Source organism: Batrachochytrium dendrobatidis, assembly GCF_000203795.2.
Source record: "Batrachochytrium dendrobatidis JAM81 unplaced genomic scaffold BATDEscaffold_19, whole genome shotgun sequence".
NCBI lineage: Eukaryota > Fungi > Chytridiomycota > Chytridiomycetes > Rhizophydiales > Batrachochytrium > Batrachochytrium dendrobatidis.
Window position 1 is genome coordinate 9,783 of NW_006281117.1, and position 27,442 is coordinate 37,224.

Consider the following 27,442-nt stretch of genomic DNA (forward strand, 5'->3'; position numbering starts at 1 on the left):
TTACTGTCATTGTCATCAAGCTGTAGTATGTGTAACTGTAGTATTGGTTGAGCTATTGACCATGTATTCGAGTATGAACGACTGTAGTTTTTTACAAACAATTGGTCAAACAACTAGTCAGAATACAGGTCAAACAACTAGTCAGAATGCAGGTTTGGACAATCGTCAAACAATCGTCAGAATACTGGTCAGAATGCAGACTAAACTAATCAAACAACAGGTTGAAATGCAGGCTAAACTAGTCAAAATACACTCGTCAAACACTGGTCAAATACTAGTCAAAATACTCGTCAAATAGGATCAAATGCAGGTCAGAATAACAGTCAAACAACTAGTCAGAATGCAGGTCTGGACAATCGTCAAACAACTGGTCAGAATGCAGGTTGAAATACTGGTTAAACTAATCAAACACTCGTCAAATACACTCGTCAAATACTCGTCAAAATACTCGTCAAATACAAGTCAGAATAACAGTCAAACAACTGGTCAGAATGCAGGTTTAAACAATCGTTAAACAATCGTCAAATACTGGTCAGAATGCAGGTTGAAATGCAGGCTAAACTAATCAAACAACAGGTCAGAATGCAGGTCAAATACTAGTTAAAATACTTGTCAAATACTCGTCAAATACTCGTCAAAATAACAGTCTAAATACTAGTCAGACAACTGGTCAATATGTGGTTTAAACAATCGTCAAATACCGGTCAGAATACTAGTTTAAATATTCGTCAAATACACTCGTCAATTAAACTATACAATGCATTTGATATTCATACATTACACAATCAATCGTTAGTAAATATGCCAGTCATCGATATGTATTGTAGTCAAATGAATGTATCGGCCATTGTAACATGAATATATGATGTGTATACAGTCCAAACTACAGTGTAATATCATATGTTTTGAGTGTGTTTCAGTTGCGTCCAGTTTGACCGGCAGTCGTGATTATAACATGTTTCCAATTTGATTGACGATATGGCCTGATGCATGTCCAGTATATAGTATGCATGTATACTCATGTTCAGTATCAATCGCATGCAACTAGTGTCACTATTGGTCAAAATATATCCAATCTTGGTATCATGTCAAATACTAGTGGTAAGTATAAATTGTATATTTTTTTGCAATTTCATGACAATACATGCATGCATCGTACATACCAATGCAATATCCATATACTGTAGCAGTTTCATGCAACTAGTGTCAGTATTGGTCAAGATATACGACATCAAACACGTCAAAACGACACTTTCGGACATGCACTTGATGGTCATGATACACATTGAATATTGCACCAATGACGACGTAATCATATACACAATACATGACTATATGTGTGCCATACATTGCAGTTGTCCTCGACATTGTACGACCACTGTAGACCGAGTTATTGACACGTCAAACATCGACTATAATATCCAACCTACAAAACGTCAGCTATTTAATTACTGTGTTATCAAACATGCATGGATTGTATTGAAATTGTACATGATACAATACCAAGTATATACAAGTATTGTCATGTCACCATATCAACACAGGCTTGTGTATTGGTTGTGAAATTGACCATTTAGTACGCGATTGTGATGATGCAAATGGTCCACTTTGAACATGTATAACTTGATCAATACCAGTTATTTCCCAGCCATATTTAAACTGGTTGTGTATATGGTATATCACCATTGATTGAGCATGCATATGCACGGTTTGCAGACATTTATAATTCGTGTTGAATGTGTTGTATGTGACCATTTGAAACTCGACTAATTGTGGTGTATTTTGACATGTATATTGACTGATGTTTAGCGTCTGTTCATGTGCCATTGATGCACTATTGACATGCCATTGATGTGCCATTGATGTGATGTTGATTGAGTATGGTCGATGTAATACTATACACATTATAATCACGCAATAACAGTCAGTATTCATGCATAAAAACATCAAATTCAATCATGAATTGGTTGCGTATTTCAGCTACTATGACGACATGAGTTTGATGGCATACCGTTCAGCAATGATATTGATTGTTTGGACATTGTTTCAGACATCCAGTCAAACACGTATGATCATGTTTGATATTTGGACAAGATGCCGCGTCTGATATTCGGACAATATTGCATGTAGTTTTATCAATATTGATGCTATCGTATTCATGTATTGACCATTGTAATATGCATATATGATGTGTATACAGTCCAAACTACAGTGCAATATCGTGTGTTTTGAGTGTGTTCCAGTTGCATCCAATTCAGTCGGCAGTCGTGACTATAACATGTTTCCAATTTAGTTGACGATATGGCCTGATGCATGTCCAGTATATAGTATGCATGTATACTCATGTTCAGTGTCAATCGCATGCAACTAGTGTCACTATTGGTCAAAATATATCCAATTTTGGTATCATGTCAAACACTAGTGGTAAGTATAAATTGTATATTTTTTTGTAATTTCATGACAATACATGCATGCATCATACATACCAATGCAATATCCATATACTGTAGCAGTTTCATGCAACTAGTGTCAGTATTGGTCAAGATATTCGACATCAAACACGTCAAAACGACACCTTCGGACATGCATTTAGTGGTCATGATACACATTGATATATTGCACCAATGACGACATAATCATATACACAATACATGACTATATGTGTGCCATACATTGCAGGTCAATTGGTCAAGTTTTGCGACTATAATGCATGTTTTTGATTGCAAATTGACGACTGATTTGGATGATGTTTTGGATATCGTGTATAGTTTGACAGTTTGTGCGTTCTATACATGCCAGTATATCAAACATATTGTAGTTTGTCGTCCCGAGTTGATTGCAGTTGTCCTCGACATTGTACGACCATTGTAGACCGAGTTATTGACACGCCAAACATCGACTATAATATCCAACCTACAAAACGTCAGCTATTTAATTACTGTGTTATCAAACATGCATGGATTGTATTGAAATTGTACATGATACAATACCAAGTATATACAAGTATTGTCATGTCACCATATCAACACAGGCTTGTGTATTGGTTGTGAAATTGACCATTTAGTACGCGATTGTGATGATGCAAATGGTCCACTTTGAACGCATATAACTTGATCAATAGCAGTTATTTCCCAGCCATATTTAAACTGATTGTGTATATGGTATATCACCATTGATTGAGCATGCATATGCACGGTTTGCAGACATTTATAATTCGTGTTGAATGTGTTGTATGTGACCATTTGAAACTCGACTAATTGTGGTGTATTTTGACATGTATATTGACTGATGTTTAGCGTCTGTTCATGTGTCATTGATGCACCATTGACATGCTGTATTGTCCAACATTATGTGGTGATGTTGCAATCAACAAATTGGTGCAACACTGAATGTATGTGGTGATTGTCGAGTATCGAGTTCATCTAGTTGTTTCTTGGTGTTTTCAATATCTATAAGCATCTTGTTCATAATTCCAAGGTATGTGTGTCAATGGTCTTGTTGCTCATAATGTGTATTTGCTACTAGGTTATCAACTGTTGGTAGTGTTGCTCGTGGACATATGACGACATATTGATGTTGTATATAGTTTGGAGGAATATCACAAAAGTCAAAGATAAGCGTGAAAAAATGAACCAATATGTTGATTGTGTTGTTTAATAGAGTAAAAGGTTGACCCTTTTATAAAAATAATATGACAGTTATGCGTATCCGTGATTTAAACAACATAACTGATAAAGTCCGTTGTTACCCTATAGTTATTGCATAAAAGGTGGCGATAGTCATTGCATCAAACAGTTATGCGTTGCGTATGGATTTTGATTCGTTTTATATTAATTGCCTAATATGTCTCACATTACCAATGTCCAACATTTTCAGGTACAACTACTTGATCAGTTGTAGTTATGGTTTCCTTCTGCGAATAAATGTGCCACTTGAACCTGAAGTACTTGGTTGTTCAGGCAATCTAACACTATGCACCAAATTCATCATCAATATCAATCCACACATCCACACATCAATATCAAACAACTTACTGTGATGATGGCCAGAGCACTCGATAACCGTTTGAAATAGTAGGATATTTGCTAGTCGCGACTTCGCATCCACATCCAGCACCAAACCCAATGCGTTTATGTGCTCGATCAAATGTCAATCCAAGTTGGGCCATAAATGGTATACCAAGAATTGCATTGTCATTTGGACCAGCTTTTATAGCAAATCTAACTATAATCCAACATGTACATTAGTCAGGTTAATCAAACAACACATATTGCATACAATTGTCAAATATTTACAATTTTTAGAATCAACTCTCTGTATATAATCTTTGGGACCCAATTTGATTGTTACAACGGAGTTGAGATTGGCATCAGTTACGGGGTTTTGAGCAAACATTGTAATTGAAAGCGTTGGCAGCTTGCCCCAATCGATATCAAAACCGGATTCAAGCATTGCGTAGTTTTGCGAAAATATTTTTTTAACCATTACTTTTCCGAGTTTGTCACTAAATATATTAATGTTGACAGTGATTGCACCACTATCAAGAATAGCATTGATCAACGTAGCCACGACTACTTCAGGAAAACGCATATGTAAAAAGCATGTTTCCACACTCGAGTACAAAGTACGTCCATTTTCCACCTTTTTTTGGAATTCCTCGGGCAGATTCACTTTTTCGTCATTGACTAGTATGCTCTTGATGTTGATGGCAAAGTGATTGTCTGATGGTGATTGTACCCATGCAATACTTGTTCCATCTGTCCCGCATTTTGCAGTTACGTCCGTGTTTCCTATATTGATGAAGCTATTTGAAGTCATTTCATACGGACATAGTTGAAGACCAATCTCGTTATTGGGAATGACACCACTGGTGTACAAAACATCCATTGCAGTGGTTTGTGGATGATGATTTGATAACGAGGTATAGGCAAACCCAAATATTCCATCAAGATTTGGATTGATACCAACTAGATCTGGTGATTGTTTTTGAACTGATATTACTGGTAAATTGATGTCAGTTATACTAGTACCCGGAATCGTCACAGCTGCATTGGAACTAAACCCATTATACTCATCGCCTTTGTAATCTATAGTAACGGGTTCCCCACTTGGAGTGTGTTGCGGAGTCAAACCTACATCTCTGCTTGAACTAGGAAGTGGTACGATTGTATCAGACATTGTTGAATCGACTTGCAAACTCAACTATTTTAAACAAGTGTGAGATTGATTCAACGTGGTGCAAATTGATATCAAACTACAATCCATGACATGATACATACATCAACTCCATGAACATTGACTTTAATTGTATAGCATTTTGTGATATCACCACCCAATTCAACGGGTGATCGTTTTGACAGCCTATTGTTTGATTGACTGTCAATTCCAACTGGTGGATGTAATGCAAGTCAAACTGCAGCAACCGCTTGTAACGCAAGTAGAACGCATTCTAGAGTAATCAACATTGTATCGAGTAGTGTAATGAAAATGGGTTGAATCTGATACATGACTGCCGTTTTATAATGACGGTAACTTCAAGGGTGACAATCGACACTTTCCAAATGGGTATTTATAAAACACAAATGCACCATGCAGGGTGGGCAAAGCCAAAAACACACCGTAGGGTGGATCGATAACAAGCATCGTTGTTGGTGTAAAATCAACCTCGGTATTATGCTGCGTTGATATTTCCAATTGTGGTCATGTATTCAGCAATCAGGTAATGTCAGATTGTCACCCTGATTATGGATGTTTATCATCACATCTACAATCCATCACTACAGCATATACTGTCACTGTATACCAAATACTTGACTGATTGTTCAATTGGTCATGTATTTGATTTGTCCGAGTGACTCAAACCATGTCAAAATGGTTGTTGAAATATAAATATATATCATCCAAAGTTGATTCAGATTGTCGCTAGCTGTAATCTGTTGATCTGTCAATGTGTGACCATGTGTCAATGCACACAGTAAACTTGAAACCAACTTGCATAGTTGTCAATGTTCAAATCAAAGCCGTAAAGTTTCATTCTATTTATCATCGTTCATCGTTCATGGCTCACGGATAGCTGATCAATAAATCACATTCGACATGATTGACATGATTGTTTTGTTGGACATATTTCAGTAGATTTGTTTAGTTACGATTTCAATCAATTCAACAGCTTTGGAAATAACAGTGGTAGCGTTGTAAATGGTTTTAATAGCAACAATTCATATTGATTTTGCAAGATTCATATTTTTGATGTAGAAAATCATGGTTTGTAACAACTATTTGTTGTGTATACATCATAAACTATCAACCATTTGGTCATGCATCAACACCAATGTACAGTGTGACATGGTATGTTGAATAGATTCAATGTTGATTCAATGTTGATTCAATATTCCCAATACTATAAACAACATATGGACACCAAATAATACCAGTTTTTCGACCGATATTCACAACTAAATTAGTCAGACTATTTATCCAAGATGTGCAACTCAGACCAAACATCATGTGTACAATGGTGGATGGTTTGCATGTTTGAATAATGGACAACGTTCAGTTCTAGACTAATACCCAATGTAAATCATCAAGTGATGGCAGGGTTTTCAACGGATAGTTTCGATTACATTTTGACCAATAGCAAGTGTTGATCGGAGATGATCATCAATCAACAACCATGGACAAAACTCGTTCAACTATATAGTGGACGAGTGTAACATTGCATGATTGTCTACTTATCAGTGATATGTATATCAATGACATGAACAAACAAATGTATGATATCATTAGTACAGGTTTTGATCAAAGTTTTGAAAACCAACTTCAAGTCTTTGCGCCAGGTTGTCATAATCTTGAATGACTGATGACTGTCAGTGCAATATTCCTACTCAATACGTTTATGAACACGGTAGTTTCAGTAAATCATTGCATGATTGGTTACTTTGACATGTTGGATTTACATGGTACTCAATGGTATAATTGATAGGTCAATTGGCAATTGTTTCGTGTTTTTAGTCATTTATTTGCCTGCAATAAAAGCGGCATGATCTCATATACCAGGAGTTTGACAAAAATACAAGACTCATTGTCATGACACTATTTCAAGAGCAGTCATTGCACATTGGTGTTCACCAGACAAACAAACCATCGAGTATAGCGTATTTTTCAATTTTCAGTTTTTGGCATTCAGGTTTGGGTTTTGATTGATCGTTGAACCAAGACTAAATCATCATTGGTCGTTACAGCTGGCCAAACAAGCTTACTCGATAAATATTACAAATCATATAACCCAAATCATCAAAATCACTCCAAACTGCTGACAAGTCATTGACAAGTCACCGCCAAGTCACTGCCAAGTTGGTTGTTGCTAATTCATCAGTGTTGGCAGCTACAATAATCAATCAATATATGTTTTGAAAATTGTTTTGAAAATCGATTCGCACAATCTGCACAACTTTTGGACGAGTCATGATCCAAGATACTGTCGCTGTTGGTTTTGATGTTATAACCAATTCAATGCCACATCCAAATGTTTTCAAAATCATCCAAAAACTATTGTGTTGACAAGCATGTGTATTGGCATTGATTCCATTGTAAAAATAGTCGTATAGTTTCGAGTGATTGCTCGCGAGGTCAACAATATCACCACATTCACGAAACGGAACTTTTACAAAGCTACAAATCATATACTGCATGCGTGTCGTTGGCATCGAGTCTGTGATTGTTGAACAGTGTTATGGTCTTGATTGTAGTCAATCCACCAAATCCAAAATGTGTTGGGTTTGAAAATACTATATATTTTCAAAATCATTGATCTGACAATTAGGTCGCATCTTGTTGAATCCCAGCCTGAATATTTGACACCAGCTGTTGCGATTGCATCCAATAAACCAGCATTGATGCTTGTATCATGAATACCCTGAATATCAGTCATGGCATTATCCATGCATATATATAGTATGTTTGGTGGCAATTTGTTTCCAAATGCAATTTTGGATTTGACATTGTCATGCAGTCAAACCATGTTTTTTTGTAAAACATCGATAAGGGATTGGTAAACATGCGGATCTCAACCACAAATCGTTCAAAAGTTACAAATACAAGTCATCAAAAAGCGTATATCGTTGTCATCAGACAATTTACCATCACACTGCACGACACTTGTACAAAGTTTGTTGGACAAAACTTGGTTGATATCTAGGATACGGTTGAAACTGACAAGCATGTGTGTTCATATTGTCACCAGTGTTGTATTTGATATTCAATCAGTGTGTATTACACTGTCTGACCGATACTAACCACACTACACTAAATAATCAAATGCCAAACAATCTGTAAACAGAGCAAGACACCACTCTAATTCATTATTTGCCACAAACTACCGACTGATCAAATGTCGTTGAGATATATAACACACTATCAAGACGTGTAATATGTCGAGTTGCAACAACACTAAATACATAATAAATGCATAAATGTCCATTTTTAATGGTCTTGGTTGTTGTATAATGGCTTGAGCAACTTTTTAAACAGCGAAATTGATGTTCAACATCGTTGCGCAAGCCATTTCAACACAAACGCATTTCCAAGCCAACCCATATTAATAACTGTATCAGTTGTATCAGTTGTAAACCATACTGTAAAATGATGCTATGTTTGGCATGTATTTGACATGTACATGTTGTACATTTTCAATTGCCATTTCATGTATTGGATTATCAGCATAATAAGCGCAGTATTTCAGTCATTCAGATTCCTTGTTTTGGGAATGATCATTTATGTATCATTTTCACTGAAATGATAATCAGTGTGTCACTGTGTATTACTGTTTGAACCAAAGTCAATACTGCAAGCACTCGAGTGCTACTCCAATCAACTGAGTTGAACTGACATTGGTATTGATATCAGCAAGAAATCCAACTGATTTCCAAATTGAACGAGTTGATTCCAAAATATTGTTATCCACAAACATAAATGTCAATTGCAACACTTTTATCAAATCTATTGGATATCAAATCCAGTAACCCATTGTAACAAGCCCTGAATTATGTCTCGGAACAATGCAGCCATGACAAAATACAACACTTTGCCAGGTTTGCTGTATACAACAACATATATTTGGAGCAGAGTTTGAACAAATAGTTGCGCAGTTATTTGAAGTGTGTGTGTTTCTAGTATCATAACCAAAATGTGTGTTATTCCATCATCAATACTTTGCTCACAATACACTAACACTATTACCACACAATCAGTTGTCAATGACCATGAGTAGTATATGTAGTGCACTGGATGATACCACTTGTTTTAAGCAAGACTGCTAAAATATTCAAAAGTTGACGACATACTTTGATACATTCGTCCATGATGATTGTGATTGATATTGAACGCATTTGGTTTGTGGTTGCAATGTGAGTTCTGGTTTTAGAACTAATCAGAATCGGATTGTCTGGATTGTCTGGAATTGTTGTTGTGCTAGATTGGTGTTTTCACCTATAATCACTGCTAAATCTGATTCAAAGTTGTCAGGTGTGATATCCTGACAAATGCCGACATTATCAAAATGCTTACCGTATACAAGTTGATTAAAGTTGCAAGTTGTCTGCCAAACTCATACTTGATGCTTCAATCGGACACGATTAGTGTCAGAATATTTAGAGCTTCGTGATTTGTTTTAATGATGGAATAGTATAAAGTATAAAGTAGAATATAATCTGTAACTGTTAGTAGTTATCAGAAGAGAACAAATCAGAAGTGTAAGAGGAAGTTGCACTTTAAATCAAGATCAGCAAACTTAGTCTTTTCAAGAGTAGTGAAAAGATGTAATAAAGTAGTTAGGAAGATGAAATAGTTTGAAGAGTTGTTTATTGATAAAAGTAAGCATTCTAGCTTTTATAGTAAAATAAGAAGTAGTTAAGGGAGAGAGTGGAGATATAAGATCTTCACTCTAAGCTTCGCCGTTGAGGGTCCTAAGCTTCCCAGTTCTTGTATAAAGGGAACGATAGTCATTGCCTTAAATAAGTTTCACCTTGCGTATAGCTTATTTGTTATACAATGCTTGTTAGTTTATGCAGCATCCATACCATCCATTGTTTGGGATTTTAAGTTGGTGCTTTTTTATAGAATTAGCTTTGCCATAGGTTACCGCTTAAGAGTATCCGTCTGGATATTCCAACACCCCACCACGCCTTGAACAGGGTAAAGTCCGAGTAGGTCTGAAAGCTTGTCAAAGGCGAACCGTGGTAATCCTTTGGTAAGTATGTCGGCGACTTGATCGTTTGTTTTTACGTATTCGACCGATACTGTTTTGTTTGTTACTTGATCGCGAAGAAACTTTAGCTTCACGTCCATATGCTTTGTAGCAGCATGATTTGGAGCCAAGTTTTTAGTATTTGCAATTGCAGATTGCGAATCAGAGTAAAGTATAGTAGGATTTAGCTGTTCGAATCCTAGTTCTTTTAGCAGAGTTCTGAGAAATAATAGTTCTCTAGTTGCCGTAGCTGCTGCAATATATTCGGCTTCCATGGTAGATACAGCCACTGAGGTCTGTTTTGTTGATCTCCACGAGATGCATCCATTTCCAATAAAGAATGCGTAGCCTGAAGTAGATTTTCTGGAGTCTACATCTCCTGCCCAATCAGCGTCGCAATATCCTGTTAGAGTAGGGGAATCCCCACCAAGTACAAGAGAGTAGCTGATTGAATGTTTTACGTATCTTAGTATACGTTTAACAGCAGTCCAATGAGAGTCGTTTGACTTGTGCAGATATCTGGAAACTAGTCCGATAGCAGCACCTAGATCAGGTCTTGTAGCAACCATGGCGTACATTAATGACCCAACGGCTTCTCTGTATGGCGCGTCAGTAGTATTTTCTGTTTCTAGAGCAGGTGTCAGAACTATTCCAGGATCAAATGGAGTACATGCAGGTTTGCAATCTGTCATGTTGAATCTTGTCAGTACCTCCTTTAGATAATGTTCTTGAGATACGCTGATCCTTTTGTTCTGCCTGTCTCTTATAACGCGTATGTTGAGGCATGTATGGATTGGTCCTAGGTCTTTCATAGAGAATACCTTGAATAAGTCCTTTTTAGCTTCGTCAAGATATGGTCGATTGTTTCCGACGAATAATATGTCGTCAACGTATATGGCGATCATGACGAATAAATGTTGATCACGTTTGATCATAATGCACGGATCAGAGATGCATTGAATGAATCCTAAGTTTGTACATTCTTGGACAAGAATTTCGTTCCATTTGTGAGGAGACTGTTTTAGTCCGTATAGGGCCTTTTGTAGTTTTCCGACAGTTCTGCCCGAATCTTTGTTGTTGATATTGTTGTTGTATCCTTCAGGTAATTCGATGTAAAGATCTTCAGTGATAACCCCGTTTAAGAATGCATTGTTAGCATCTGTGTGATCGATTTCTAGATCCAATATAGCGGCGAGAGTAAGTAGTGTTCTGAAAGATGTGAAACGAAGTACTGGTGCGTATGTTTCATTATAGTCGATTCCTGGGATTTGAACGAATCCTTTAGCGACTAGTCTAGCCTTGTATTTGTCGATAGTACCATCGGAATTTCTTTTGATCCGGAATACCCATTTTACTTGAATTGGTTTTCGTCCACTTGGGAGCTGGCACTCGATCCAGGTTTGATTTTTATGAAGGGCGTTCATTTCCAAGTCGGCAGCTAGTCTCCAACTCTGGGAGTCTTTAGTAGCCATAGCTTGTTTCCAGTTTGTTGGAATTATATTGTCCTCGATTCCAGCAGAAAAGTAGGAGAAGTCCTCATCGATTAACTCAGGAAATGAGTGAGGATTTTTGTAGAGAGGCGAATAAGTGGATAGTTCAGCTTTATCTTCGACGGTCTCTATGGCAGTTAATGCTCTAGTATTGTTCTTGAGATCTTTTTCGTTAAGAGAGCTCAGTATTTGCTTGTTTCTGGATGTTCCGCGTCCAGTTGGTGGAGAAGAATGTGATTCTGGTTCTTCATCAGTAATTTCTTCATAAATATACCCCTTGTATGGTCTAAGTGGGTTTGGCAGTCTTGATGGATTGAATCCTGATGGACTGGAAGATTCAAATGGGTCTTTAGTAGTAACCCCACCAGATCTGATAATTTGACTCGCTTGATTTGAGTCCTCAGGGTTAGGCCTGGATTGATGAACAGTAGGATATGTTCCATCATTGTATTCGCTAGTAGCGATAATAGGTTGAGTTTGACTCGAATTTCCCAGATCTTCCTCTTGCTGGGTTTCGGTGACTGTTATAACCTCCTTGGCTGGTGTTGCCTTTTTGACTGGTGACTTTTGTGTCCTTGAAATTTCTAGTTGAATAATTTTCAATTTTCCAGTTTGTTGCGAGCGTTGCTTCGTCTTTTGATTTTTGAATGGGAAATTGTTCTCATTAAACTTTGCATCCCTTGTTGATATTATTTTCTTTGAATCCAGATCGTATAGTCGATAAGCCTTGGATCCTTGTTTGTAACCTAGCATAACACAATTGGATGTTCTTGAATCCAATTTCCTCAGTAGTGTTGAAGGTATGACTGCATTTGCTTCGCAGCCAAAGGTCTTGAGATGTGAAACCCATGGTTTCTTTCCAAACTTTTTCTCGTATGGAGTTAGGTTGTTTATAGCCGAATGTGGCGACCTATTCTGTAAGTACACGGCAGTTGCAGCTGCTTCTGCCCAGAATCGTTTTGGTAGTCCAGCGGATAGGATCATTGATCTGATCGCGTTTCCAATGGATCTGTTTCTTCGCTCAGCTACCCCGTTATGCTGAGGAGTATAAGGGGCTGTAGTCTGATGCTCGATCCCTTTTTTTTTGAGGTAGGCGGCGAAGTCTTTTGAGAGAAATTCTCCGCCATTGTCACTTCGTATGCGTCTTACAGGGATACCTGTCCCAGTTTCCATAAGCGCAATGTGTTCTTTCAAGCGTTCAGAGGTCTGTGACTTGGCTTGTAGTGTGTATAGGTGTGAATACCGCGAGAAGTCATCTACAATAATCAAGTAGTACTTGGCCTTTCCTAAAGATTCTACTTCGAAAGGTCCTGCTAGATCCATGTGTAGCAGCTCGTTAATTCCATTTGTTCTTGATTCTCTGATCCGTTCAAATGGTGCTCGGTGGGCCTTGCCTTGGGTACATCCTGAGCAATTTTGGTTAGTCAAGCCTTTGTCTGATGTCAGCTTGAGTCCGTTTGTAAGGTTGGCTAGTGCTTTGATAGCATCAGTGTTTAAATGGCCAAATCTTTTGTGCCATGTTTCTAGAGATACAGCTGGGGAAGCGATCGATGAAAAATATGCATCATCGTTATCGCTATCATCGACAATTTGTGATCTGTAGCTTTGATGAATGGGTGTGTGAATTTTGCAGTCGGCGATGCTTAGATTTTTAACTCGGTTGCACAGTAATATAGGCTTCTTGTTAGCAGCGTATATGGTCCGAGAGTATCTTGTGATATCGATATCACAGCCTTTGTCCAGGAAGCTAGTCTCCGAGAGCAAGTTTACTTTGAATGTCGGCACATATAAGACATCTGCCAGATGAATCGTTGACTTTCTTCCGTTGTATTCGGACTCGATCGTCAAGGTTCCTTTTGCAGTTGCCACATGCTTTTCTGCACCAGAACAGTGAATCTCACGTGTGATTGGGACTAAATCGGTCAACCAATCTTTGTGACAGATCATGTGAGCTGTTGCTCCTGAATCTAGTATGAGCTTGTCCTGCATGCCATTTGTACCATTTGTTGCTTGAAACATAAACTCGTCTTGAGGTGTTTTAAGCGTACTTGTATGATCTTGCGTTTTCGAGATGTCGCAAGCATTTAACCCATATGTATCATTATTTTGGCTGTAGTAGTTGCTGTTTTGGGTAGGCAGTCTACAGTCTTTTTCTGTGTGGGAGCCTAGTCTTCCACAGTTATTACATAGGACTTTTCTCTTTCCGTTTGGCCAGAAAGGTGATCTTTTAGAATCTTGATTTTGCGGAGCTGTGTGTCGTCCGTTACTACTTTGCATTTGATTTGCATTGTTCCGATTGGAATTCTTTGACATGAGCTTTGTATTTGATCTCGTGTTTGCCTGGTGTGCGTGTTCACCAGTAGTTATTGGAGGTAGTACTCCTGCAGAAATTAGTGACCGTTCTTCGGCCAAAAGATCTCTCCTTGTAGTTGTGGTAGAGAACTCCTCTTCTGACAGTCTGTCGTAGCGAGTCCGTAGATTTCCCCAGTGATGGGATACCACGATAAGTCGACTTATCATCATCTCTATGAATTCGACGTCAGGATAGCATCTTTTTTGATTTGCCAGTTTCTTGCGAATTTCAATCATAGAGTTATAAAGCACTTCTACGCCTTGATCCGGGTCGTAAACTATGGCGTTTAAATCTGCAAATAGTTGTATGCGTGAGGATGTGCTTCCAGTAGAATAGTGGGCATGGATAGCTTTGTAGGCATCGTGCGCACTTAGTGGAGCTCCTTCACTGTTATGGGTTAGGTCATCGTTTTCTTTGCCAGTAGTGGTGGCAAGTATGCTATATGCCTTGTAATCATTCACGATGAATGTATTGGTCTTTTCTTCTGGTGGGGCGATTTTAATATGAAGCTCCCATAGATTAAAGCTGCTCATTGCAGCATGAATGCCATTGTTCCAATCTTGGAAATTTGTATTAGTCAGGAGTGGTATGAATAAGCCGTCCGCGACCTTGACTCTTGTGCTCTCTTCTGGGCTCATAACCTGTCAGAATATTTAGAGCTTCGTGATTTGTTTTAATGATGGAATAGTATAAAGTATAAAGTAGAATATAATCTGTAACTGTTAGTAGTTATCAGAAGAGAACAAATCAGAAGTGTAAGAGGAAGTTGCACTTTAAATCAAGATCAGCAAACTTAGTCTTTTCAAGAGTAGTGAAAAGATGTAATAAAGTAGTTAGGAAGATGAAATAGTTTGAAGAGTTGTTTATTGATAAAAGTAAGCATTCTAGCTTTTATAGTAAAATAAGAAGTAGTTAAGGGAGAGAGTGGAGATATAAGATCTTCACTCTAAGCTTCGCCGTTGAGGGTCCTAAGCTTCCCAGTTCTTGTATAAAGGGAACGATAGTCATTGCCTTAAATAAGTTTCACCTTGCGTATAGCTTATTTGTTATACAATGCTTGTTAGTTTATGCAGCATCCATACCATCCATTGTTTGGGATTTTAAGTTGGTGCTTTTTTATAGAATTAGCTTTGCCATAGGTTACCGCTTAAGAGTATCCGTCTGGATATTCCAACAATTAGATGGTACAAGGATGTGTCAACAGAGCCATTATTTGTCAAAAAGCGTATGTTACAATAGTAAACTTGAATTTGGACTTTCCATGCTAAATGCATATCAATCCCTTGAATGGACACAATTGTATGATGCCAGTTGTATTAACAACATTGAATTATCAAATAATTGGAATGGTTGGAATGATTGAAAATATGTCATATCAGTTGTAAAATACAACTATCACTTTCTACTCTTCAAATCTGGTTGTATTAGTGGGAGTTGTATAACGTATTGCTTCAATCCATGAATGGGTTGTACCTGCTCTGTGCCATCAATTGGGTTGAAACTCTGCTTTTTGAACCCTTTAAACTGGTGAGGCGGAACCACAAAATAAAGTTTGGGTTCATCATACAAATTGCACAGTTTTGTAAGAATATCAACTCCACAAATAGGATGTTCAGCAACAGCTGTAAATTGAAACATTCCCTGTTGACTGAGTGAATCAATTGCTGCAAAATTATCGTCATCTGTCGGTTCGTAATAGTTGCCATCAAGTGCTGCAGCAGTAGGGATAGTATCTATTCCAAATGTAATTCGTTGGCCATTGAGTGCATCCAAAGTAATCTTTGTTGCTTTACCATCTTCCAGGCATCTGCATTTGAGAGTTTGTCCACCAGTACAAAAAACCACATGTCCGTATATTTCAAACAAATGTCTTGAAATTTTGGTTGGAATACTATCAAACATTTCCTGTATATTGGTAATCATTTGAGCAGAATGACGTTTCCAGAGTTGTTCTCCAACATATCTTGAAGCAATATCAACATGCAGGAATTCGTACTGTCCGTCGTCTGACACAATGGTATGAAGCAATGTATGAGTAGTTGCAGATATCTTGATTGTGAATCCAATGTTGTGTACCCCTTTGACTGCATCAACATCAGCCAAAGCTTCCTCCATTGGATTTGATACAATATCAAAGACAGAACGAGCTACACCACCATACATGCGATATCTCTCATTGATAGTCTCAATGGGTACATCCGGATAGCAATGACGTCGGCAAGTCTGTAACTCGTCCAAAGTCCAAACAGGAAAATCCCATTCTTTTGCCATTTTTTGTTTGACGAATTCCTTGTATCCTTCAGACTGAGGAGATGACATGAACAATACAATACAACATGATGATCTTGGAGTCGTATGTCCATCAACAACATACAATGTGTCTTGTTTCCAAACCAATCCCTCCGCATCAAATCCAAGCTCTGTGACGAGTTGTTGCTGCAAGTCAAAGCATTTGTACGAGGATCCCACTTGATAAACAATCCGGTTTGGCTTCAAAAACAGAGTTTTCGTGGTAAAGTCATCCATCAAGCGATGCAATATGTAGACAAAAAACAGTGACTTTCCGATGCCTGATGTTCCAGATATTGCAAATGATTTCATGCCACGATCAATTTGATCCAAAATCAAGCCAAACACATCATGATAGCACTCTCTAACATATAGCTTTTGGATTTTGTCTTGGGTGTATGGGAAAAGGACATGATCTGTCGACTGTATGCATTCATTGACCAGCTGGGCGTTTGCAAACAACTTGAATTGGGTTGTCAAATCATTGGGTTCGGTACGCTGTCGTTTAGGAGAAAAGTCTTGATGGTTTGCTGTTGATAAAGAAGTAGAACCTGCATCAAAAATGGCACTTTTGCTTGGTTTCCTGGTAGGTAGTGGTAAACAACTAATAACAGCACAAGAGCCATCTTGAGTAAAGTATTATTGAGGAAGAGAGTCGAGTAAAGCCCAGGTGTTGATTAGTTGGTCCTTGTTGATGTTGGTGTATAGTTGCAGTTGAGGAGCATCAATGTCAGCCATAGCAGAACCATACTCTGCCTTGATAGCATCCTGAACGTCACTCAGGTCTTCAAAGTCAGTCACATCGATTTCAGTAGAAATAGTGTCATATTCAACATTGAGGAATCGTTTTGGTATTTTATGAAAAGAAAAAAGAGTAAAAAAGCAATTTATTTGTCAAATTGTAAAACAAAAATCGACTTTTTAATCGAGTCAAAATAACAAAATTTTGGGATATTTCAAGACAATTCACACGATTTAAATATTTGAAAATTAGTCAAATTTACACCAGAATTAATGTCTCATTAATGTGAGACATTACTAGTGTGAGAGTGTTGACTTGCATTGTGTGAGACATTAGTAGTGTGTGAATGTGAGACATTTCTGAATAGTTTAACAATCAAAAACCATCAACAATGACGTTTGAACTGGAATTCACATGACTTTCTTGGTTTCTTCCATCTTATAAACACACTCACTTTCTTGTTAATAAACAACACAATCAAATATTGATTCATTCCTTCACATCTTCAATCAACTGCAACACACTTGACAATAATGACAACCATCAATATGCCATCATATGTTCACGATCCTCAAATTCAAAAGTCAATTTGAAACCCCATTTTTAAGCATCTACAAGTCTGCAATATCAGATTTGTGGCTGATACATAATAGGTTGCCAATAAAAGTCGACAAACTGAGCAACTGCAATGTGCCTTGCTGTATGATAGTAACATATCAGAAATTATGAATGCTTTCAAAATCAAAAGTCTGTAAATGATGTCACTGCAGGCTTGTAGCCTCTGTTTACAAACCTACAATCAACACATTCACTGGATTCGTATAATGGTAAATGCTGAACCACAAACCGCTGATGATATTATTATGGACGATGCTCATATTATTGGAAATCAAACGATTGGTGCTGTTTCAGATGCTGTTTCATCACACAGAAAGTCTTGCTACAGAGTCTGAATCCAATAGCAGTGAATCTGCAGTTTGACCAACACAGTCAATAATTATCGTTTCAAACTCGAATCAAGTGATGATGTTGCTGTTTCAGATGCACTCAATGACATGAATGCAGTAACATTGAAACCAACTCAAATCATTGATCATGAACCAATTTACCGTGTCTTGATAAAAACACTGATAAACCATCATTCATACATGAGCTTGTCAAAAGTATGAACTGATTGCTGACAAAAGTTTAAAGTGGAACTCAAAACAGTGCAACTCAATGTGCAGCTTTCCAACGACTTTCCCACTACAAAAAATACAATCTTGGAACTCAAAGTTTACATCAACAATACTTGTGTGTATTGGCCATCAATGATGTTGTTGGTGTAGCATACACAATGTGCATTGCATAAACGCTTGTTTGTTTGCTGGAGCTATTTCAAGCAAGCAAAAATACTAAAAGGTTCAGTTTGATGAATTTCTGGTGTATATTTACAATGAATTCAAACTCGAGAGATTGTCGTATTTTGCATACAAGACATACTACAATCTATTACAACAATATCGTGTATTTCAATATGCACCCATTCGATTTACAACAGTGGCATAAACATCATCACATTTGAACAATGGTTCAGTCGTACAAAGTCCAATAACAGCCATGAATTGTATCAGACATGAACATACTGGTGCAAAATTCACATCAAATAACACACCGCAACAAACATGTTTCTGGTAGATGGTGGAATTGATGTCATTGATTTTCAAGTACACGATATTGATGTTGAATGATTCAATAAACTATACTCGTCGACTTTGTGTACTTTTTTTCAGTTGCATCGTTTCTGATTCCAAGTTTGAAGCATAATAGTTGCGACAGCGCTGTTGTACAATTTGCTTGTTTTGTGAATAGTAGTCATGATACCACTTGTTTGACGTTTCCTGTTGTTGAACTGGATATGTATGTCAAATTTGGATGCCAAATTTGAATGCATTGCAAGTAATTGTTGTAGTTTTTGATCGAGTCAATGAATGGCATTTATAGTTGCTCTAGAAAACAAGTTGTTTGAAATGTCCTGTCATATGTCATATGTTTTGTTGTTTTCATGTTCACTAATTGTTGATAATGCATCCAATTGACTTCTGTTTTGACACTGCTTATTTGTCATTGTTGGATCTGGGATTCTAGATTCAGTAACAAACGTTTCAGCAATTTGGATGTGTTCAAATTCATAATACTTGCAAGTCTGAATCATTTGATCATCATTTTAAATTGGATACGACTAATCATTTCCACTAACCACAGTATACATAGTATACACAGCATTACTGTATATTGACTTGTATTTTACTCAAAGGTTTGTCCATTCAGTATTCCAACACAATTTCCAACATTGATTGAATGGTTTGCAGTGTTTGTTTTAATTGAACCACTTGATGGATCACTTTCATATCTTGATTCAGCAATATCACCAACTGCACAATGATGGATGTGATTGTAGTCAAACACAATATATTGCAAGACATTAACGTATTGGTTAGTTTTAGTATATTATTGATAAAATGCAATGATGTTTTGTAATGGGGTGTTAAATCCTTCAATCAAACATTGTCTGTTGTGATTTCCAACATTGACAGTGACATGGCAAACACCTTTTGCTTGTGACAGACTTTGAACAAGTGTATTGTTCCGTTTGTTGTACAATACACGACATGGTCAGTTGGTGATATCATGCAACTGACAAGTGATTGCAAGTATGACTGATAGTTACAATCAACACTGGTTGTTATGTCATTGATGTATATGGAACAAACCATGTCAATGTATCAATCAACAATCCAGTAACTATTGATGTAATACTCAACACAGTATACACAATCAATGATATGATTGTTGACCCATTCACAATATTCGACAAATACCAACACATCAGAAAGTTTAAATTTATTCAAAATCAAATTGATCGACACATCATCAATCCAAATCTCTTCTCCCATTGCTAACGCTGACCATTGTTTCAATCCAAGAGCCATAGATTTATGATATTCTTTGCGTTTTTTGTTTCGTAATTCTTTATACTCTACAAGCCTTTTCTTTATACGATTAAAGGTATTTTGATCTCTTTTGTTCAATCCAGTCACTTGATTTGAACTAGTATTGCCTGGCTCGATTTTGTTCATTGGCTGTTGCTGGTTTTGGTTGGAAGTACTTGGGCTGGACTGATCAATTGGTTGTGTTTGACCTCGTTTGGGAGTGCTCGGACCAGCTACATCAGTTGGTTGTTGTTGGTCTTGGTCGAAAGTGGTTAAATCGATTACATCAATTATGCGTTTCCGGCCTTGTTTGAGAACATTTGGACCAAATACAATCACAGTCGGTCGCTGGTTTTGATTAGGAATATTTGGACCGGGTTGATCCATTATCCCTTGCCGGATCCGGCCGGAAAGGCTTAAATCCACTGGTTCTTCCTGGTATTCATTGGAAGTGCCTGGACTGGGCTCATTGGTTGGACCAGACACTTGACTCAAAGTTCTTGATGCTTTGGGTGAGCCATCGTTATTAGTCGGTATCAGTATTGCATTAGTGGCTGCTGCTACACTCAATACGAATAGAATATCAACCAATTTCATCAGATTGGTCAATGGGTTTAAACAATAGTACAAAAGTAGAGTGTTAAAACTGGTGTCGATTATAGGAATGAAGGCACTCGATTGTATTTGTATGTTTTGTATAGCAAACCAACCCTAACCCTTTTAGGTTAACCAATTATACAGGGTTACTTGATTGCTTGTAGTGGGTCACTATTAAATTAGACAATATGTTACTCCCTATCCACAATATCATATTGATCAATTTGATGATCGTGTCGATTGAACTATGCTTTTATGACCCTTTGATCAGGTATATTGAAAAGCACCCTTCAGGAGTGTGTTGTGGCCGCAAACGCTTTGTTTTACAACTGTACTCATGTCAAATGGTTCACTTTAATATTCATCCTGCAATGGCTGTTCTAAATTGCAATATACAATGGTTACTACACATTGACTAAACTGTGTGTTTGATATACAACAACCATCATATGACACACAATCAGACTATAGTGTTAAATCTACACTTTGTGCACTCTTAGTAACCATACAGTGTACGATCAACAAGTTTGAACCCATATTCATGTATTGTGTTTGACTGTCAATGTTGTCAATACAACTCTGCACACACATTTGTTGTATTCTGAATCACGGATACGATCGCAATCTAGTTCAACAACAATCATGACACATGTCAGTAATACAACTGTCTATTACACACCAACACTGTTATTTAGTGGTCCATTTACATCAATACGACTGCAAGTTGTTGTTATATCACGTATTCTTGGCATGGTTTTGATATTGCACATCCAGTTCCATCACATTGTTGCTGACCCATCATTGTAACGATGTATGTCCCCATAATCATAGACATGAGCATGTGGTTTCACGTATAATATTACAACCACGCATGTCGTTGGTTGAATCATCACTACTAGTGTATACTACACTACAGTGCATGTATGTTGGCATGTGTTGTACCAATTTGATTGCATTGCTACAATGTGGCATGCTCCAACCTGTTTGAATGACTGTTGTGCAACATATTGATATTGACCACATGTGATACTGGCCACCAACAAAGTGATCAGCGGTATTCGATCGTATCATTCAATCACTGACTGCCAATACTTCAATTATGAATATTATCCAACATTTCATGACACCATTTGATACATTCAGTGCACAGTAGCTGATTGGTGCAATATGATCAATCCAAGCATACTATTACATTGGAAATGGTGGTGACAATGCAAGGTGTTTATTGGACAAACAAGATTGAATGCTTACATGGCAAATGCAAATTGACAGTATAAATCATACAATACACACTGCAGTACAACATATTCTAAACAAGGTTGTTGATAGCGTGATTCCAGTTTTACAATGAAATTGAATTACCAAGCAGTCTAGTGTCCAAACATTGATTTACCATGCACTTTTAGTTATGGTGGTTTGCGTAGAAATGTTCAAGTATGCCTTCTATATCCAATGAACCTCAGCATTTGTCGTTTGAATCTATCAAACCTTGATTCTGGTGGAAGAAGTTGAATATCATATTCTTGCAGTACACTAGATTCACTTGAATATCTAGCAATTTTAGTCGTTGGTACAAAGTGTACTTTAGCTTCCCTTGAACCAGCATCGTGACTTGACTTTTGCTGATGTTTTTTAGAATGATCGTGTTTTGAGCCGTGGGGTTTAGAAGTGGATCCGGGTTTCAAGATGGATTTTAATTCTGGAGTAGGTTCAGATACAACTCTGATTGATTCTTCTTTGAGAGGTTCAAGAGCCAACTTGCGACACATCCATAATCTTCCTAGCTTCAGTTTCCTGAATTTCTTTTTATCAGATGAGCTCATTCTACACTCCTTTTGTTTAGTTTCTAGTATTCTTTCCTTTGCCTTGATGCTCATCTTGTGCGGATATCCGTCTCCAACACTTTCTGGAATTTCCATACCCATATTCTTCATTATTTTTTCGACTCTATCCAGCCTTTGCTGATGTGTAAGAATGGGCCGTTCATTCTCTGGGATATAGTTTTTAGGGAGATGGCAGACGTCGTCATATGGTGTGTTGTCAAATATATCATCATCTGACTGTTTGGACTCAGAGGATGACAGTGATTCATCGGACTGTTCAACAGAGCTGTCTGAATCATCGGAATCTACAGTCGACTGAGCTACATCATGATCCGCTCCAGTTGATTGTTGCTCTGTTCCAGTTGAAGCGCAAATACCAGTGTGTTGCTGCATGTGTGTTGAACATTTTTTTACAGGTTCTGATTCGCTGGCAGACGGACAATCAATGACTACTGCACTGACTGTCACCGACAATAGCAACAACACAATAATCGATATGAATTTCATCCTGTCGACGAGAATGAATGTGATAAAGCTTGTCAACTAGTAGGACAATTCTTGGTAATGAATGAGCCAGTTGTGGATATGAACCATACCTTCATAGCGATTAAATATATGATCAAGACATACGGGTTATATGAGCTTATGCAGCAACAGCTTGACCGCCATTTAGGTATATGTAGCACAGATACTCATGTGTAAACTCTTTTATGCACAACTCTTCAGCCATTGAATGAAACAGGACTCATAGTCAAGGACTGGTGACCCTAATCCATATACTAAAGAATATGTCAAGATCGATTGGCATAGTCAGTCAGTTTCAGGTTACGGTCAGTATAGGGTAACGGTTTATCCACACAACAGCTGGTCAAATATTAGTGGTAAAATCCTTCAAACGACTCTGCCTCAACACTTGATCTAGTGATATGATACTGTGTTGCAGTCCTGTTCAATGCAGTATGGATTGATGGTCATATCAGCAATATCAATACTTTATGCCAACTGTAATACTTTCAATACGCCAACTCAAAGTATTGCCAATGATTAGAAAAGCTTCAACAGAACTCTTGAACTGTCAATTGTCATGCTATCAATAGTATGAACATCCGACTCAATACTGTACATGACTGGTTGTCAAGAGTCTTGCAGCGTTTACTTGGCAAACTGGATTCCTATTTCGATTATACAAACATGGCATCAAACACATGTCTACTTTGGAACAAGACGTTGAGTTGAATGTCCAGCAATATACAAAAATATACAAAAATAGCACGAATTGAATGTCAAAACTCGATTACTAACAATTTCAAATCTACAGAAACGAATACGACAACTTGCAGTCTAGTCATGTAAACGGAATACTAACAGTGTTGGTGTGTAATAAACAGTCAGTGTCATGACATGGTTGACAATACAGTGGTGTTGTCGGTGGTGATTGACATGCAAACAACAGTTGCATTACTGACATGTATCATGATTGTTGTTGAACTAGATTGCGATCGTATCCGTGATTCAGAATACAACAAATGTGTGTACAGAGTTGTATTGACAACATTGACAGTCAAACACAATACATGAATATGGGTTCAAACTTGGTGACCATACAATGTATGACTACCAAATGTGTCGAGTATCCATGCAGAATACTAAATGGTAATATGTGATGATCCAAGGGACTCGTATCACCAATGTTTGTGTGCCATAATTCCACTATTTGACTTGGTAAACAATATGAATTACACCTATTGATCAATTTACTTTTCTGATTGCTCATCATACATTCTACTTGTTCGTGTCACCAATATACAATCAATCAATTACTACAAGACTGACTATAACTCATATTTATTAATAAATGACTCTTCCAACCATTTCAACATATTATTGTTTTATTACATCTTTTCATTATCATTGAAAACCCCAAATCTGCTGATCCTGAATTATTGTGCAACACCCATTACACTTTTGGTTTGTTATTTTCTGTCAACTACTAACAGTTACAAATCATACACACACACCTCCATTTAAATTAATATAAATCAGATTACACAAAACTCCAGCAGAGTTGTTGGTTGTTGATGGGCAAGTTGGATACAAAGTTGTTTTCAATCAATCCGTTGGCAATCATGATAGCATACTTTTATTTGTATGTACGCAATACTGCTGTCATCTTGTGTATGGTGTTTCGTATTCCTACAAACACATTCCATTTCCAGCTGTTTCTTTTGCAGACATTTGATGTTGTGTAACAATGAGGGTGTAAAATGTAGTACAGAAATAGACGACTAAATTACAATTATTCCAACGGATTTAGTACTCTTGTTCAAGTAAAACAGTATCATCCGATGCTCACTATACACTACTTGTACGTTGAATCGTGCCAATCACTTGCTACTTTAATAAACATGGAATATCACAACAATATTGATGACCAACTAATAGCCGAGTGTCAACTTATTCCAGTTTTGGTTTATGCTCATTTCTTAACTCTAACCCTTGACTATAGCCATTTTTAGGGTGAAGCTTTATAATCAACCATATGATATTTGGGTGTATGGTCAGATAGCAGCTCAGCCAAGGTTGCAGGTCAACATATAAAGGAAGGCTCTTCAAAGTTTGGCATTGACAACAAATCAACATTCAACCCTGACAACGCTAGCCCTTGAAACGGCTACTCAAAAACATGCTTTTAATATCATTCATTCAATAATGGATATAAATACAGTTCAAAAACCGACTTGTTGAATGACATTACAACTTGCTCAACCAAACCAGTAGAATGAAACTCGCAGTTGCTGTATTGTCATCGATCTTGCTTGCCCTCTCGGTTACTACAGCCAATCCAGTCAACCCCAGTGCAACTACAGATGTTGAAACTAGCACTTCAACCGTCATTCCCAGTGCAACTACAAGTACTGAAGCTAGCACCTCGTCAACTCCTAATCCAAACGGTATAGGCTTGGGTGCTCTTGATACACTTCCAGGTAACGTCAAGTATTTGCTCGAAAGATACGTAAAGCTAGATCATAATCGTAATCATCATGAAAAAATATGCGACTCGTTAAAATCTGAATATGAGGATCAAAAGAAACTGGTAACGGACTTGGGAACAAAGCTTTATATTTTGAAACGTAAATCTCGAGAAAACGGTGGCAGTCCAGAATATGATGGTGAAATTCAGGAGACTAAGATTGATCTCGAAGCCCAAAGATCCAAACTTTTCGATATTAGAAGCCGCTACATGGAGTGCCGGCTCAAGAACGATTGTTTTGAAAATGCAATAGGTTTCATCAAAATGAGCCTCGCGGATCTCATTTTCGGAGGAAATTGGGATTCTGAATCACTTGATCAGCAAATTGATCTTATCAACGCACATCCTTCCGTTAAAGGTTACCTTGACGAATTATCATTAGAATACAGTGAGATTCCTGGTCAGAATCCTAGTGATCAACAATGTCAAGAGTCGCAATCGCCATTGGATACACCATCTGGATCTGGATCCTCTGAACAGGAAGCTCCACCCAATAAACGGAAAAGGGTTTCCAAGCTTGTGGATGAATTGAAATCATTCTTTAAACGACCCAAACATGACGATCCATCCGTTTGATTTGAATGTCAATCTGGACTTGTTTCAACCGATTCAATTGTCATTATGGTTTAATTTACAATAAATTTGTATGTACATGCATTATATCTGATCATTGTACACAGTCTTGATTGGCATGATATCATATTGTACATTGACACTTGTATTTCCAATACGATACAGTTGATTGTATATTGCATAGTTGTACACATTGATGATGCTGACATGCATGTGTGTATTGTGTCGATATAGTATTTCTTGACATGTCGTATTGACACATGCAACACCAATACCAACAATAGTCATGTGTGTTGATATCAGATCCGACCAACTCGATCAATTTGACTGGTTTGACTCGTTGATTGTGGTGTCAAAATGGTTGCATCAATAGCCTGACTGATCACACACATCAGTCGCAGTATCAACTTTGTCGTGTATCAAATATCACATGTTGAATATACAATGCCAACAATATGGTCATTATGCACATGTTGATGTATGCAGTGATCGTATACTGGTCGATTGGTGCAATATGATCACACCAATGGAATGTGATAATCATGATATTTGCAGCAGTATACCATATTAAACTGATACAATACATGCACGGTTTGAACATATCACACACATTACAATAAATGGCATGATACATACACTGACTTCATCAACATTGGATTTGATTGTAAAACATTGACCAATATCACCACCCAATTCAACGGGTGATCGTTTTGACAGCCTATTGTTTGATGGACTGTCAATTTCAAAAGGTGATTCTAATGCAAGTCGAATTGCAGCAACCACTTGTAACGCAAGTATAACGCATTCTAGAGTAATCAACATTGTATCGAGTAGTGTGATAAAAATGGGTTGAATCTGGTACATGATTGCCGTTTTATAATGACGGCAGCTTCAAGGGTGACAATCGGCACTTTTCAAATGAATGATCAGAAAAAAAGCCAAATACACCATGTAGGGTGAATCAATATACAAGCATCACTGTTGGTGTATAATTAACCTCGGTAGTATGCTGTGTTGATCTCTCCAATTGTGGTCATGTATCCAGTGATCAGGTAGTGCCATTATGGATAATTATCATCGCATCTACAATCCATTACCACAGCATACACTGTCATTGTATGCCAAGTATTTGACTGATTGTTCAATTGGTCATGTTTTTTGACCAGCATCCATCTGTGCACTGTTTAGATTGGTCCCATTTGTCATTTATCAGTCAATTTGTATACAGGTCGGGTTATCCAACGACTTGCTATCATGCAAATTCAAATACAGTCTATGCAACAGTCGGTTGTTTTTTGTGTATATCCAGGTTGAACTACCAATAATGGT

The 27,442-nt window shown here is 37.4% G+C and overlaps 5 protein-coding genes across 5 annotated transcripts; 1 reads left to right on the forward strand and 4 right to left on the reverse strand.

Annotated features, from left to right (window-relative positions):
• Positions 1–3,900: 3,900 nt before the first annotated feature.
• BATDEDRAFT_92765 (uncharacterized protein) lies at positions 3,901–5,178 on the reverse strand (the record flags this gene model as incomplete). The annotated part of the gene is made up of 3 exons (XM_006682945.1): positions 3,901–3,970; positions 4,035–4,224; positions 4,296–5,178. 3 exons carry the CDS (start codon positions 5,176–5,178, stop codon positions 3,901–3,903), a joined length of 1,143 nt encoding a protein of 380 aa, XP_006683008.1.
• A 10,048-nt stretch (positions 5,179–15,226) lies between these two features.
• BATDEDRAFT_28523 (uncharacterized protein) lies at positions 15,227–17,474 on the reverse strand (the record flags this gene model as incomplete). Its single annotated transcript, XM_006682886.1, has 3 exons — positions 15,227–15,247; positions 15,560–16,979; positions 17,380–17,474. 3 exons carry the CDS (start codon positions 17,472–17,474, stop codon positions 15,227–15,229), a joined length of 1,536 nt encoding a protein of 511 aa, XP_006682949.1.
• Positions 17,475–19,882: 2,408 nt separating this feature from the next.
• On the reverse strand, positions 19,883–20,686 carry BATDEDRAFT_92762 (uncharacterized protein; the record flags this gene model as incomplete). Its single annotated transcript, XM_006682946.1, has 1 exon — positions 19,883–20,686. One exon carries the CDS (start codon positions 20,684–20,686, stop codon positions 19,883–19,885), a length of 804 nt encoding a protein of 267 aa, XP_006683009.1.
• A 1,430-nt stretch (positions 20,687–22,116) lies between these two features.
• BATDEDRAFT_28524 (uncharacterized protein) lies at positions 22,117–23,016 on the reverse strand (the record flags this gene model as incomplete). The annotated part of the gene is made up of 1 exon (XM_006682887.1): positions 22,117–23,016. The coding sequence occupies one exon, from the start codon at positions 23,014–23,016 to the stop codon at positions 22,117–22,119; it is 900 nt and encodes a 299-aa protein (XP_006682950.1).
• Positions 23,017–25,288: 2,272 nt separating this feature from the next.
• BATDEDRAFT_28525 (uncharacterized protein) lies at positions 25,289–26,116 on the forward strand (the record flags this gene model as incomplete). The annotated part of the gene is made up of 1 exon (XM_006682888.1): positions 25,289–26,116. The coding sequence occupies one exon, from the start codon at positions 25,289–25,291 to the stop codon at positions 26,114–26,116; it is 828 nt and encodes a 275-aa protein (XP_006682951.1).
• Positions 26,117–27,442: the final 1,326 nt, after the last annotated feature.